This window comes from Pinus tabuliformis, chromosome 3_2 (assembly GCF_031772625.1).
Source record: "Pinus tabuliformis cultivar Carrire ecotype Pingquan chromosome 3_2, CPIR1, whole genome shotgun sequence".
NCBI classification, from domain to species: domain Eukaryota; kingdom Viridiplantae; phylum Streptophyta; class Pinopsida; order Pinales; family Pinaceae; genus Pinus; species Pinus tabuliformis.
This window is the reverse complement of record NC_142302.1, coordinates 988,683,950-988,700,811: the sequence shown is the minus strand read 5'-3', so window position 1 is coordinate 988,700,811 and position 16,862 is coordinate 988,683,950. Positions and strand designations below refer to the sequence as shown.

General features: G+C 41.0%; 1 protein-coding gene across 2 annotated transcripts in view; it reads right to left on the bottom strand.

Annotated features, from left to right (window-relative positions):
- Positions 1-1,183: 1,183 nt before the first annotated feature.
- The window catches only part of LOC149183931 (mitochondrial inner membrane protease ATP23-like), a 127,667-nt gene continuing 111,988 nt past the window's right edge, over positions 1,184-16,862 (bottom strand). For both annotated transcript variants that reach the window (XM_089417328.1, XM_089417327.1), the window contains one exon: positions 1,184-1,592. In XM_089417328.1, the coding sequence (XP_089273454.1) occupies positions 1,458-1,592 (135 nt within the window). In that variant the 3' untranslated portion in view covers positions 1,184-1,457. The remainder of the gene's footprint in view (positions 1,593-16,862) is intronic.

The window sequence follows — 16,862 nt, the reverse complement described above, 5'->3', positions numbered from 1 at the left end:
AAAAAAAAAATCTATCTTGTCGAAATAGCTGAATTATTATTTTAGAATGTCTTAGAATGTATATAAGATAATAAAACAAGATTTGGACAGAGTTCCAAAGAGTAGACTATAAATCTCAAAATGAAGTTTCAATCAAAAACAATTAGTTTCAAATTTCTTGAAACACAACCATATATATAATTCAAAAATCACAGTTTCAATATATATATTTAGCAGAAAATTTATCGATGCAAATTTAAATTCTAGTTCCACAATCCATACTAACCAGAATATAGTATGGTGAACTACTACTACATTACAGCCCAATTATGTGAAGTATTCCGTTGCTTAACATGCAGTGAGCCCGTGCATAATAAAAACAGGTTTTCTTAATGCCCATTTTATTGATGGCACTAAACATGTAGGATCCACATATAAATGATGCAGGATTGAATTAATGGTCATCTTATTGATGGCATTAAACATGTAAAATCCACATACAAAGGATGCAGGACTGAATATACGAATGGATACAAAGATTATAGCCTTACCAACAACCATAATAAACACATTTACTCAATTATATCCTTCCCAACAATATAGTTGTTCATGTTTTCATGAGTTGCACTAGCATATCATTGAATGTTCAATGGTCATTGTTCAAATGTTTGATTAGGTCCCATTAATGTATTCATACAACAAAACTTTAACCAAACACTCTTTTGTGGAGATCTTAGAAGAGACATCTTGTGGAATGTTAAAGTGCCATGTAATAGGTATAGCTAATGCATCATAACATGTTTAGAGTACTATAACCAGGCCCATTATATCCATTGTGTATTCGTTGGAAGCCTATAACCAGGCCCATTACTGTTGGAAGCTCATGCTTGAAGATCATAGTCAAATCCAAGCTAGTTAGCATTTGAATTCGATGCCTGAGCTTTCTACTATCAACTATGTGCTCTATCGTTTCTGAACCAAGCCGTGCCCTTGGTAAATAACTCAATATGTTCATGTTGTAGTTGCACCAGGCAGGTGTTCAATGTGCGATGTAAGGAAATAATTTTCAGAAAGCACCAGTCAGGGCATCTTAAACTCAAACTCACATTTACACAACTAATTTTGCAGACATCATTTGAAAAAAAAAGATACTATACCTCCATAGATTGCAAAACTCGGAGTAAGATATTCCATGACTCTTACCTAGCCAAGAAAATACCATTTTATTCAATTAACAACGTATCTTAGAAGAGAGCTTTCACTTCAAAAGTGTTGAAATTGCTTAACTAAAACATGACCACAATACCATGAAATCCGCAATTATCCCTTCAAACTTATTAGACTATCTAACTCCAGGCTTGGCCAACGTTGGTTAAATGGCTTAAAATTCAATTTCCGTGACACAAAAATTGAATGGTGATATCCGTGATTGGTGAAGCCCGTCACTTTCACCAAAACTCGTTAAATGAATTGAAAGCCTACATAGCTCGTGCAAATGGCTTTGTATCATTGTAACATATATCCCAAACAGCATCCATTGCCTGTTTTGCCGCTTCTTCGGAACAATGTGGATTTGCATAGACAGACTTTAGAACTCTCCTTTTCACGCATTCCTATAATTTAAAATGCAATTCATGAAAAAACAATGATTAGACCCAGGGCAGCTTAGGACATTAAAAAATTTAAATGCAATCCATGCAAAACCAATGATTAGACCCAGGGCAACTTTAGGACATTAAAAGATTCACACTGATGTGCATATTGCAGAGAAATATATGGCATCACAAAAAATTCAATACATGACAAAGCTAATACATCAAACTTGATAATCTAGAAGAAAAAGATACCACTTAGTCCAGTATAAAATCAAAGACTGCTCATCACAAACATGATCTTGATGCATTACACAACCTAAAGATGACCTATAGTATATGAATGCCCATTTCAAGGTGACGCAACAATTTGTCAATAAAGGCAGTAAGGAAGTAGTCACATAATAAAACATACTATGCTATTGCTAGCCTGATTGTATATACTATGTTACTACTGTTGACTTTTCAAAGAGAATTCTAATCTTCTATTCTGATAATTACTTTCCAATGATTTCTTAATCTTGTCTTATGTCACATAAATCATTAAGCAGTTATACATGGAAAATTTCAACACTAATGCAATAATGACGGTAGGATCATAAAGAGACAGCCAAGCACACTCACAGAAATTTTCACCTGGGAAACCCAAACTTGGGAAAACCCAGCAAACTTTTCTAGGAGAAATTCTTCAGTCCAGCAAAGTTACAATCTGATATTCACAAGTCAAATCAGGTCAAACAGACCACAGAATTCCCACAGGTCAAACGTGGTCAGCACCACAACTTGGTCAAACTGCCCATAACAGAGCTCAGTTAATTGCCTCAGAAATGCCATCAAACTGCCCATTACAGACTCGGACAAACTGACCGCATAACAGCTCGGTCAAAGCCTCGTAAAATTGTCTTCCTCGGGAAACTCGGTCTCTTCCTCAGTCCTCTTCGCAGGTGTGATAGAGAGAAAACGTTTTGCTGTGAGTGAATCCAAAATGAGGAGATCGAGTGTCTTTATATAGTATTTGTAGGTCAACCTATACTTTGGGGCTGACTTGAACTGTTTAATTCAAATTTTAATTTTAATTCCCCTCCTATTATATGTTGTTCATGGGCCGACTTGAGTAGCCGGGAAATACCAACCGCAGCTACCCAAAAAATCAACAATCCCTCTTATAGCTAGGGAGGTATTCACCTTGACTTCCTCAAATGTCCTCTTTGCTGAAAATTTTCTCCATCCAAAGAAAAGATTGAATGAACTCGCTATGTTAATGTATACATCCATTTCATGTTCTATCCTAGAACCACGCGGAAATCATCCTGCATTAGCATCACGCAAAGGATCTAGTTACCCATTAGTTAAATATCCTTTGCAAATGAATCTAGCCACCCACAAACCAAATAACTTTTGGCAATATGGTTAGGTACCCCCTGACCGGAGTGAATACAAGACTAGTCATAGGTCACCAGCCATCTAAGTCATCACCTAAACTAGGCCAATATCCTTGACCAATGGTGAAACCCAGGGCCAATTTACCATTCCTTCATGTCGTCACATGATACTTGAATGGTAAAACACTTGCCCGATGTTATGTGGCACTCTACCCACTAGCCAAGTAACCCTTGGCAATATGGTCAGAACCTTTTGACCGAGTGAGCACTCCGAGCCCTGATGCTCTATGGCCAATCTGCCCTTTGATGCTACAACATCAACAGTCCCTCTTACCCAAGGAAGCATTCTCAACCACTCCAAGCTTTTCGCTAAAGTAAACAAACTTCACCCTGGGACTGAGGCTTTGTGAGTGTCAGCACCCTGCTCGTCCATAGAAATGTATTGGAGCCTCACTGCTCCCTTCTGTAGCATATCTTGATACTTGATCTCAATGTGCTTCGACCTATCATCACAATTGTCTCCAGCACCTAGTCAAATAATCTTGCGAACAGCTTCTAAAGCCACACTGCTTCACAACTCGCCAAACTAGCTGCAATATACTCAGCTTCTGCAATGTTGAGTGAGATAAATGTCTGTTTCTTGCTCATCCAAGATATCATCGCAGAACCTAGACTGAAGCATCATACTAATGTGCTCTTCCTGTCTTCTACACTCTCTGCTCAATCTGAATCTATACTTCAACATTTGAGACATATCTCAATCCATATCCAAACATGTTGGTACCTCAACACATGTTGTGTTGCATGCCTCGGCACAACCATAAACGAACTAACTTCCTTCACTGGATCCATCACCACAGCTACTTTCCAGTCACCCTGACTGAGTGCTCCCTCTGAAACAAATCTTTTTTAGAAATCTTGGTTGCTCCCTTTGCCACTGTTGCTTCCTAGTCACTAAAGCATATCGGTTGTCTTGGCATCGTCCACTCATAGAAGGCATACTTCTCTTAAAGACTTCTGTCTTTGAGCATCTAGTCTAACAATCTCAATCCCATGACATCCACTTGGACTTTTGGTCCTTCCACCAAATCTGAATCAAAGCCTCTCAGCTTCTTCAAATTGGTCACCATGGGAGTGTCCATGGACTTGCAGTCCATCATCCCAAATCTCTGAAGGATCTCAATAGTATACTTCCCTTGACCAAGGAAGTAATGCATCAAATCTAGATCCTTCATCTCGAACTCAAAGGTCAACTCCCTCTAAAGTTGAAGCAAGACTTGATTGCTCTCTATCATAGAGGCAAATCCTCCTGCCACTATTGCTCCCTCTGTCATGAGTCCTACTCCCGTCAGAAACAAGTCATATAATAAGATCAACCAAAACTCATCAGATATCCATTAATCCGAGCATACCATGCCCGAGGTCTATATAAAGCTTTCCTCAGTCTATAGACATGAGATTCCTTCTCATGTACCTCAAATCCCTGAGGTAGCTCTATGTACACTTCTTCCTCAATTACTCTATTGAGGAAAGCGGACTTTACAGCCATCTAATGTAACCTCAAATCCATAACAGAAGCAATAGAAATAATAATTCTAATATAAGTGTACCTCGCAACTAGAGCAAATGTCTCCTCGTAGTTCTTTCCCTCTTTTGGGAGAACCCTCTTGCCATGAATCTCGCTTTGTACTTCTCTATGTTGTCATCCACCATATCCTTGATTTTATAGATCCACTTGGAAGTCACCATTGACTTCCCTTCGGCACAATTTCCCACATGTCATTCTTCATAATGGCATCTTTCCAAACTACCTGGTTGTCTGCTCCCACTTAACTAGGAGTTCTTCCAGTCATCTGGCACAGTTCTAGATGTCAATAAAATTTCTCCCTCATGAACACAAATCACTCTAGTTGAATTTATGCTTGATCCTGGGATAATCATCTTGTCACAAACTTGCTTCGTTCTTCCCAATGCTTCCATCTACTGCCAAAGCCTTGGCAGCCTTCATGATGTATCTGTAAACCTCATTAGGAGGCCATGGAAGAAACAATTATAACCAAGCAAATAAAAAAAAATATAAAGACAAAGGGCTGACCAGAAATAAAGCACGTGTGACATTCTAGGCATATTCTAGTTATATGTGACTTTCTAGGCATATTCTGGGCAGCAGATCAAACTTCTGGACATTAGTTTTTGGGCAGCAGGTCTGAAATTTTGGGCAAAAGAGCAGAGTTTCTGGGCAGTTTCTTGGAGACCAAAATTCGGCCTAGACAGATCACACAAGGCTGAAGTTGTCGGTCTTGAAAAATGGGTTGTTTGACCAGGTTTGACTATTGAATAGATGGTTAGTTTGACCATCATATTGACTAGCAGAATTAGGTGTATCTCTTGTTGAACTAAAGAATTTCTGTAAGGAAAACGTTGTTGGGCTTTTCCCCCAAGTGGGTTTTTCCGAGATAAATCTTGTGTTGTCTTTGTGCATTATGATCTGTACTGTCCTTATGCATTTATGGGTGATTTTCTGAAGTGTAATTATTTAATGATAAATTGGAAGTGCTAAAGGAATATCTACATCATTAGATGTAATTATGAGTTTTCATAAATTAGTGCTTGTATCTATTTCACTTGAAAAATCAATATGGTATTAGAGCTTTGGTAAAGGAAAGGAGATTGAGATCACTCTTGAAGATCTTTGGTAAAGGAAAGAGCATTGAAGAGACTTACATCTACAATTTGATTGTTTATCTATAACTATGGGTTTCTCTCTAAAGTCAGGGAACAAGTTGGAAGGAGCTACAAATTTAAGGGCTTGGAAAACAAGGATTGACCTCATGCTTCCAAAAAATTATGTCTTGGATATTGTAAAAGTCAAGGTTACTAAACCTTCAAATGATGAGTGGAAAGCTAAATATAAGAAGGAAGACATCACAGCCAGAAGTACCATTGTAGATTATGCTAGAGATCAGTTGATTCCATATGTCGCAAATCTTGACACTTCAAAGATGTATCCCTATTTGGATCATACACCATCAACAACATTGGTTAATCCATGAGTTTGAAGAATTAGCTTCGTGATATTAAAATTATTAGCTTTTGGTTATGGTGGTAGCATCAGACAGGTGTTCTAGTCTCAAATGGTGCTAAGAGGCTAAGGAACACAGGATCTCCAATACCCAAAAATGGTTTCGCAAGATATGGCTCTGAAACACCTTAATTAAATTAATTAGCCAATAATTAAATTATTTCTTATGTTTAACTTAAGAAAGTTGATTGATTAAAGTTAATTAATTAAGGATGTTCGAGATTTCTCTCGAGACTTCTATTGATGAAGTCTAATTGATCTTAGTCGTTGATGGAGATTTAATCTTGGTCGTTGAAGTCTCAACAAGAGATTATAAGAGCAGCTCAAAGGGATGGAGAGAGGACACATCAAGCATCAGTTATCTTGGTAGACCAAGCTACCCAGTTCACAACTTTAGTGAGGGTGCAATTTGAACCAAAGGGAGAACGTCGGAGGGAGGGAGCAGCAAAAACTCAGAGAATGGGATTTCAAAGAGTTTTCCAGTGTTTCTCCAGTGTCAAATTGGTAGGAGACATGAGATTGAATTATCTGCATAGAGGGCCACAGAAGCCAGTGCAAATAGCCAAAACCCCATTGCAAGTTGTCGGAAGAGCCACAAATCAGCGGCTAGAGGCTGGATCTATTTCCGAAAGGAGGTGCGCATGGTTTCCAGTGACAGAGGGAGGCAAGACGACTCACTTGAAGCCAATTTCCAGGCAATGCGAGTTACCTAGGGCCAGCAGTGTGAATTCCAAGTTGTGGTGCGAGTAGCTAGTGTGGGGTTTGAGCAGGCCAGAGGAGACCAAGTTGTTTGGCAGAGGAGATTAGGGATCTTCAGATCATTTTCGCCAGTGTATTTGCCAAAGGATTGCCAGTTAGGCATCCAAATTATTATACCTCAAATTTTCTACATAATAATAAAATAAACCCTCAACTGTTGCACCAATTTTCCCTTTGGGGTTTTTCTAGGGACTTTTACTCCAAAATCTTGGTGTCTATTTTTATGTGTGCATCTGTTTCTCAATTCCTGATTTTACTTTTGCAGCGTCTTTTCATTATGAAGAATTGTAGTGTAATTTATTCGGTATTTGCCATAAAACAAAAAAACTACTAATCAATTAGATAAATATATTCCAGCTAATGCAATTGAAGGAAATTTTCATATGGTATCAGAGCATTATTGATCAAATTAGAGGCTCAAAGGTGAAAGATCAAGAGATCATGCAATTTAAAAGGGAGATCTAAGCACACAGTTCATATCTTCACAGGCCAAGCCAAGGGTGCAAATCGCAGAGGCATGGGGTTCAATTTCCAGATCCAGTTCGGAGGAAAAGTTCGAATAGCCTCAGAGCAGAGTTTGCAAGAAATGTGGTTGTTGGGAAGCAATTTTGGTGAGCAGATCAGTTGATTCGCAAAGTAAAAGATTTGCAACAAGGGTTGCAGTTGCATATCTGCGTAGGGCAAGAAGAGAAAAGCACACTAAGGGGATTTCCATAATTTCTCAGAGGGTTTCCATTTTCTAGTTTCAGGGAGGAGACCTGTGATTTCCAGTAGTAGTAGGTCATAGCAGTTTTGCTAGTCATCCAATGCGAGCTTCAAGAGCAGCAATGCTTGTGCCAGATTCCAGAGGACCTCCGAAAGGTAGAGTGAGTTGCCTAGTAGTAGAGTAGCAGGAAGGGCGAGAGCCAGAGAATAACTTTCAGAGGCAAGCAGGCGCAGATCTATGCATCCCTAAGGGAGTGTGAGTAGCAGAAGAAAGGCCAAGCAAGGAAGAGAAGGAGATTTACAGATCTAGTCTCCAGTTTATTTGAGTTTCCAAGAGATGGTCACAGCAGGACTCAAGGATCAAGACAAACTTGATAGAGCCTCTAACTTAGGTGTATGGAAGGCTAAAATGCAATTCTTGTTGGATGAGCATGGTTTGAAGGAGTTCGTGACAAATGTCATGGCAGAGGCAACAAATCCACACAAGAATTGGCTACCTTCGAGAAAGAAATGGCCAAAGCTAAGAGAATGGTCTTGGATGGTGTTCGGGACAATGTCGTCCTGCATATTTTAGAAAAGAATACGGCAAAGGACATGTGGGATGCCATCATAAAGTTGTACCAGGATCTGTCAGAGGATGGCAAAATGCTTCTCAAGGAGAAGCTTAAGTCAACTAGGATGCAAAAGGGTGAAGACGTTACTTCCTATATCTCACCAGAATTCAGAATATCCAAGATGAACTTGCAGTCATTGGAGAGAAACCATCTGATGATGAGCTAGTGCATACAACTCTAAATGGATTTTCCAAGGAGTGGCATACATTCGTCCAAGTTATTTCTGGGCGAGACACACTACCAGGATGGGATTGCCTATGGAGTGACTTCACCTAGGAGGATCTAAGGCTCAACCACGCAGAAGGTACTATCAGCGATAGCAGCAAAGGACCGAAAGAGGAGGAAGAGGAGAACGTAGCCCTTCCAAGTAAAGGTAAGGCAAAGAAGGGTCCTAGTCAAGGACAAAACTCAAAGGAAGGCGAGAAGAAGAAAAAGGACTTGTCCAAGGTCAAATGCTTCAGATGTGGTGAGTTTGGTCACGACATCACTCAGCGTCCAAAGAGAAAAAATGACAAGAAGGGGCAAGAGCATTCAGCCACTTCAGCAGAGATAGATGACTTGACCTCCAGGTTGGAGGAGTTTGCATTGATAGCAGTGGTACCTCTGAATCGAGGAGGAGTGTGATGCTTCAGAGTTGCAAGATCAGGCAAGATTTGAGGGAAGAACATTATTCTTCACATGGATCAATTCCTTTGCTACGGGAGCCCATAGTACAGAGTAGCAGGATCAATGTTCAGCAGACACAATCAAATCTTGAGGGGCAGTGCAGAGCTAGTTGTAGTCAGATACTAGAGATGCGTGGAGACAGTTGGGCGTAGTCAGATGTTCAATAGACAGTACAGAGCTAGTTGCAATAAGTGAATCAAAGGACGGTAGCAAAGCCAGTTGTAGTGGCAATGTAGATCTGTATAGATTGACTTTCTAGTTGCAGCTGCAGGAAATTCATGTGATTAGAGGACACAGTGAGAATTGCTTAGTTGCAGGTTGCAGATGCAGTTCCATCCAACAAGCAAGATTCCATGAGGGAGTCTCCATCCAGGTAGTGTTATAAGCACTAGACCAGAATCAGTGGAACCAGCCAATCCGGTCGTTTTTGGCGCAAAACTGGTCTGAACTGAGCCTATGAACCGTAATAGGTCGATTCAATACCGAATCGGCTAGTTCAAGACTGGCACTGTGCATTTTGTACCTATGCAGTGTTGATTTTTTAGTAGCTTGGGAGGTACTCCAAGCCCTAGGGTTCGAGGATTGGAGGGCAAAGCGCCACAAGAGTCACTTGTGGGCTTGGAACCCAAGCATGGGGTTTTGCACCCATCAAGATTTGGTCCAAAACCATGAGTACATTTCGACATGTGATGGATGAGGATGATAGCTCTCGTCGAGACGAATCTGATGCAATGAAAATCATCCGATTACGAGTTGTAGAAATGGAGATATGAATTTTTGAAGTCTAAGAGTGGGTTTGCAAATGAGGAGTCTAGGTCAGCTTGCTGTTAAGAAGGCATGTGACAATTGTACAAGCCCCATGATGATGTTTCAAGGAGCCCTTGCTATGTGTATATATAGGAGGTGAGATGAGTCATTTTACTCATCCATTGGTGCATCACAAGAGCTCATCAAAGGAGCCCAAGGAACTCGGCTAAGGGAGAGAGGTAACTTTGTGGAAGCCACAACAAGAAGGCTAGGGCAGCGAGGGAGTTAAGGTTTGTTTCAGGGCTAAATTGAGGAAACCAAGCTGTTGTTAGAGGGCCGAGGAGTTGGGCTTGAAGGCCGAGTTGAAGAAGGGTGAACGCAGGTCTATTTGGGGCAACAAAGAGGTAAGGGAAGTTTGTTTTGAGGTGGGTTGTAGGTGCCAGCATGGACTGTGGTAGGCCGCAAGCCTAACCACTTCAAAACAATGGCAGCGTGGGATGTTTTGGGGCTGAAAAGTGCCAAGAATAGCAACACAATTTGGGAGCACCCTTCCTTGATGAGGCCACAATGAATCAAGGGTTGTTCGAGTGGTGGATTGAGAGTTGTTGCAGCGTGCAAGTGCCCTAACCAGGGACGGCAGTGATAACAGACTTGGAGCAGCATTTTTGTCTTGTGTTGGGTCATTGCTTTGACCAGTTTTGGATCAATTTGACTTGCAGCCTGTGGGAGCCAATTGTTGGGGTTGTCTTGGGTGTGAAGAAACCCCAACTAGGAGAAGATATTGCAGTGATTGGATTGGGTGTCATTGGTCTGGTGGAAGGCAACGTGTTGGCTACCCAAAGTAGCCCTAGACTAGCAGTCTTGAAGTGACGAAGGTAATTGAAGATTGGGTGAAGTTTGGAGCCTTAAGAGTAGCTCTTTGTTGGACGAAAGAGGCTACTAGAAGGTAGATTGGAGCTCAGGTATTGGCCAGTCTAGAGAGCAGATTGGATCAACTTGTGTACATGCAGCAAAAGTGACTTGCAGCAGTGTTAGGTGGCAGCCCTCCTAGAGTCTCTATGTGTTGTCCTTTGAAGGACTAAGGGGCATCTAGAGAGCAGTACAGAAGCGAAGGACCGACAGGACAAGATACGACATAGAAGTTGCAGTGAAGATTGTCATTGTATCTTGTATTCCATAGACTGTTGTACTGGTTAAATATAACGAAGATTGGATTGTACATTATTGTACAATATTTTGTTAAAAATTGTGTATTCTTGAGCATATGTGGTTTACTGCTTTATATTTTTTGTTGTGCAAAGTAGTTTTTGTTGAGATTCTTGGTTTGGTAGTGTCAGAGATTCTAATATTCTGACCTAGACCCAAGATCATGGAAATTCAACATGGTATCAGAGCGTGTCTAAGCTACTTTGGAAGTCAATGAATCAGAGTTGTGCACAGTGAAGTACAGCTTAAGAGGGAGTTGGTCACATTGTAGGTGACAATGTCTAAGTTGCAAGCATGTATCTGGTATGAGGACAGGTTGGAGGGGTTGTCCAATTAGAGTCCATGGAAGGAAAGGATCAAGTTGGTGTTACGGGTCAACAGGATCTGGGAGTTCATCGAGAAAGCCATAAAGATGCCAACTGACCCAAAGGATCTGGAAGTGTACGAGGATTTGGATATGAGGGCGAGATTGACCATCCTTGAAGGTGTGAAGGATTCCCCAATACCTCATTTGTCTGGGAAGAACATTGCACATGATATGTGGATGGCTCTTCAAAATTTGTGCCAGAATAAGAACAAGAACCGAGTATTCATATTGGAGGATAAGTTGAAGTCCACCAAAATGATACAGGGTGAAGGAGTGACTTTGTATCTGACGATGTGGTCTCAAGTGAGAGATGAGCTTACTGCCATCGGTGTGACTATTTCAAATTTGGATATGGTAAGGATTGCTTTGAAAGGGTTCACCGAAGAATGGAAGCCCTTCATCAAAGGGATTGTTGCCAGAGAGAAGTTTCCAGACTGGAATAGGCTGTGGGACGACTTCATTCAGGAAGAGTTACGAGACAAGGATCTTCATCCGAAGAAGAGGGCTTCAAAGGATGACATGGCACTTGCAGCGCGAATGAAGGTTAAGCAGAAGGACTTGAGTAAAGTCAAGTGTTTCAACTTTGGCGAGATGGGTCATTTTTCGTTGAGATGTCCGATGAAGAAGAAGGGAGATGACGAGAAAAAGAAAGGAAAGCAAGTTGTCGGTGTTGCCACTTCTGCTGAGACAGATGCTCTCACCAGGAGATTGGAGGAGGAGGACTTTGCCATGATCTCTCATTTCTCGCAGGGTACTATCGATAAGGATGGACGGTACATGGGCAGTGGTGCGATGAAACATATGACGGGTTCACAGGAGGTTTTTGAGACTCTAGCTGAATGGGACTCGAAGTTGCACATGGTGTTGGGCAACAAGAGTCAGAAGGAGATCCGAGGATCAGGAGTTGTGCCATTCAGAATGGAGACAAGACGAGTGATGTGGGTCCAGGATGTATTGTTTGTACCAGGACTCAAATATAGCGTGATTTTTGTCTCGATGATCGAGAAGAAGGGGTTTGAGGTCTTGTTCCAGGATGGGAAGGCAAGACTCAAGCCTAGAGGCTCTAGCTCTAATGGGATTATGCTTGGAGTTAGAGTGCATGGTCTATATAGGCTGATGAGCAAGCCTATGGACCATGTGAAGAAGCAGGTGGAATAAGTACAAGCTCTAGAGAAGCAGTTGCATGTGCAGGCTTCAGAGGAGTAGGTACAGGTTCCCGAGAAGAAGGTCCAGGTTCCAGAGCCTTAGAGGGAGTCAAGTTCTAGCGGGAGCTTGCAGATTCAGAGGGATAAGATTCAGAGGGAGACTTTGTAGCCCAAGAAGAGCACGTGGTCAGTGGGAAGCAAGGATGCTTCCACATCTGGCAAGAAGGAATCATGGAGGGATTGGAAAGTGATATAGGAGAAGAAGAAGGAGGATGCTTTCAGTGACAGTGACACTTCTGAGAGAGGCGTAGTTCACAAAACAGGGATTGCTGCAATTGTGAGCGCCAAGAGTTGGGCATGTGTTGCGAGTAGTGATGATGATGATGAGTTACTTCCTAGTCTTGGAAGTACCTCCCTCACTTAGAGGGGGTTTTGATTTTTTAGTAGCTTGGGAGGTACTCCAAGCCCTAGGGTTCGAGGATTGGAGGAGAAAGCACCACAAGAGTCACTTGTGGGATTGGAACCCAAGCATGGTGTTTTGCACCCATCAGGATTTGGGCCAAAACCATGAGCACATTTCAACATGTGATGGATGAGGATGATAACTCTCGTCGAGACGAATCCAACGCAATGAAAATCATCTGATTCCGAGTTTTAGAAATGGAGATATGAATTTTTGAGGTCTAAGAGTGCGTTTCAACATGAGGAGTCTAGGTCGGCTTGGTGTTAAGAAGGCATGTGACAATTGTACAAGCCCCATGATAACGTTTTAAGGAGCCCTTTCTATGTGTATATATAGGAGGTGAGATGAGTCATTTTACTCATCCATTGGTGCATCACAAGAGCTCATCAAAGGAGCCCAAGGAACTCGGCTAAGGGAGAGAGGTAACTCTGTGGAAGCCACAGCAAGAAGGCTAGGGCAGCAAGGGAGTTAAGGTTTGTTTCAGGGCTAAATTGAGGAAACCGAGTTGATGTTAGAGGACCGAGGAGATGGGCTTGAAGGCCAAGCTGAAGAAGGGTGAACGCAGGTCTGTTTGGGGTAACAAAGAGGTAAGGGAAGTCTGTTTTGAGGTGGGTTGTAGGTGCCAGCAGGGACTGTTGTAGGCCGCTAGCCTAACCACTTCAAAACAAGGGAAGTGTGGGATGTTTTGGGGTTGAAAAGTGCCCAAAACAGTAGCACAAGTTGGGAGGACCCTTCCTTGATGAGGCCGCATTGAATCAAGGGTTGTTCGAGTGATGGATTGAGAGTTGTTGCAGCGTGCAAGTGCCCTAACCAGGGACAGCAGTGATAACAAACTTGGAGCAGCATTTTTGCCTTATCTTGGGTCATTGCTTTGACCGGTTTTGGATCGGTTTGACTTGCAACCTATGGGAGCCAATTGTTGGGGTTGTCTTGGGTGTGAAGAAACCCCAACTAGGAGAAGATCTTGCAGTGATTGGATTGGGTGCCATTGGTCTGGTGGAAGGCAGCGTGTTGGCTACCCAAAGTAGCCCTAGAATAGCAGTCTTGAAGTGACGAAAATAGTTGAAGATTGGGTGAAGTTTGGAGCCTTATGAGGAGCTCTTTGATGGATGAAAGAGGCTACTAGAAGCCAGATTGGAGCTCAGGTATTGGCAAACCAAGAGATCAGCCCGTGTACATGCAGCAGTGTTAGGTGGCAGCCCTCCTGGAGTTTCTATGTGTTGTCCTTTGAAGGACTAAGCGGCAGCGAGAGAGCAATACAGAAGCGAAGGACCGACAGGACAAGATACGACATAGAAGTTGCAGCGAAGATTGTCATTGTATTTTGTATTACATAGACCGTTGTGTTGGTTTAATATAACGAAGATTGGATTTTACATTATTGTACCATATTTTGTTAAAAATTGTGTATACTTGTGCATATGTGATTTAATGCTTCACATTTTCCACTGTGCAAAGTAGTTTTTGTTGAGATTCTTGGTTTGGTAGTGTTAGATATTCTAAGATTCTAACCTAGACCCAAGATCGTGGAAATTCAACATGCAGGCCAATGTAAAAAAATTGTCTTTTTTTTATTTTTTTATTTTTTCAGTTGGTTGGTCCATTCTAATTCTCCCCAAGGCTAGCCTAATATTCAATCCTATGGCTCTTAGCCTAATAATCAAGCCTATGGCCCTAGTATTGCTATGCAATTCACAATAAAGTTAAATTTTTAAAGTAAAAGTGAGATTCTCCTTTATCTTTCATTTTCATCCTTTTACTTAAATTTTTAACAATACCATGAAATGGCTTGCGATGTTTGAGAGTGGTTTTGACCTCGTTGGATTTAATATGGAGAAAATAGAATTTTAGGTTTCACTCAAAATCCAGCAGGGTTAACAGTTTTTCAAGATTTCGGGATTGGGGGATTGCAACATTTCCATTGGATTTTTTCATGTATGAGGGTATGGAACTAATATTCGATAAAGAGCACCAAGCCCGCTATGTACTTTGATGTTAGAGGCATTGGTTGTTGAACTCCTCTATCATGACTACTAAAAATGTACCCATTTGTTAAATTTGGCAACTAGGGCCAAACTCCACCTTGGACAACTCATATGATGGAGATGATATTTTTATTGGATTCCTCTTTCCAAGAGGTGCAGGATTGATCTAAATATCATCTCATTTTGACAAGCAGAAATGGAATTATGAATTTATTTCTTCTATGGACAAATTGTCAAGGTCGGCTCCAGTCAAATGTAGGCTCATGAAGCCCAACAGATGTGTCTCTTCACCCTCAACATTGTGTATAAATAGGAGAGACCTTTTCCTCATTTGGACACACCATCAACACATCTTTCTCTCTCTTCTTCTCATTGGTTTGTACAGCAAAAAGGAGCATCTATTTTCTTCATGTGTTGACTTGGGTTGACTGGAAATTACAGGCAGAAAATCGCAGATATGTTTTGGGCAAATTGCAAGGACGTTGACCGAGGGTCAAATCTCCTCCTTTCACTGTGTTTTTCAGGCAGAAAATCCGATCTCTTGAGACTGCATCTCCTGGCATAGAAATTGAGGAAATTGCAGTAGTTTGACCTGCATTGACAGCAGGATCTTTGACTGCAGCGTTCACTGAATTTGACAAAGAATTTCTGGATTGTTTTGCGTTGATTCTGACTATCTTTGGAAGCCGAGTTGACTGGGTTTGACCGAGCTCATTTGGAGGAGTTTTTCTGTTGGTTTGACCAGCGTTGACTTTCTGGTTAAGACATCATGTTGATTGTTTTTTGAATGGACTGTTTTGACAATGATTGGGCAAGTAAATTTTGTATGATGTACTCTCTCTCTTTTGAACTTTTGAAGAATAATAAAATTTGATCAAAGGGTTTTCCTCACATTGGGGTTTTTCCCTAGCATCGCCAAATATTGTGTCCTCTTGTCTTGGCTTGTCTTCTGCTTATTGTTTATGTTCAATCTGCATTTACTATCAATGTTAATGTGATTGCTAATCTAGAAATTGATATTGGGCTAATAAGAAAAATTAAAGTAAATTGCTCTAAAGCATACATAGAACATACCATTGTTATCTAAAATTAACACCATCACTAAAACAAAATCTTGACATGACATGCTATGTTTTTTCTATCTTCTTTTAATGCCTAAATGGTTATATTTATGACAAAGACCCCAATATAGGCAATGATTTTGATGATATGTAGGCGTTTGTTGTAGCATGATTTTTTTTGGATGCTAGAGGCCATCTAGAGCCTATTTGTTGATGTCTTTTTGTTCAAAGATGGATTGCACTCGATGCTATTTTGGTTATGTGCACCCTCACATGCTATGTAAATGAGAACTTTTGCATATTTGTGTATAAATGGTTTGGATTCATATGGATGCACGTGAATATATATGTTTTTCTTTAAAATATGAATATTTTATGTGCTTTTGGTAAACCGGTTTTTTTCCTGTTTTTTACCGATTCTGGTCAGGTTCCCACCGGTTCCTGGTCCACAAGGTTTTTCAGTTCGATCACCAATTCGGTTCTGATAACATTTCATCCAAGAGAGATTTCCCAATCTTGTTTCAGAGGGAGATCAACTGAGATCAGACTCACTATTACAATAATTGCAACAACAGTGTAGTATTAGCAGCAGCAATGTGAGGTAGATCAGAGCATGCGCATTAGCTAATGGACAGCATTTGCCAGCCTTCATAGTGATTTCCAGTGACAGGGAGTCATATCAGTATGAGATGTGACGAAAGGAGGTGAAAAAGTTGTCAGACATTAGCAACATGAATCAGTTCGACTACAGGATGTAGATGAGAGATGACGGGGAGAGAACACTTTCCTCGCTAAGAGGGAGTGTTAGTTTTTGGTTATGGTGGTAGCATCGAACAGGTGTTCTAGTCACAGATGGTGCTAAAAGGCTAAGGAACATAGGATCTCCAATACCCAAAAATGGTTTCGTGATATATGGCTCTAAAACACCTTAATTAAATTAATTAGCCAATAATTAAATTGTTTCTTAATTTTAACTTAGGAAAGTTGGTTGATTAAAGTTAAGTAATTAAAGATATTTGAGATTTCTCTAGAGACTTCCATTGATGAATTCTAATTGATCTCAGTTGTTGATGGAGATTTAATCCTAGTCATTGAAGTCTCAACGAGAG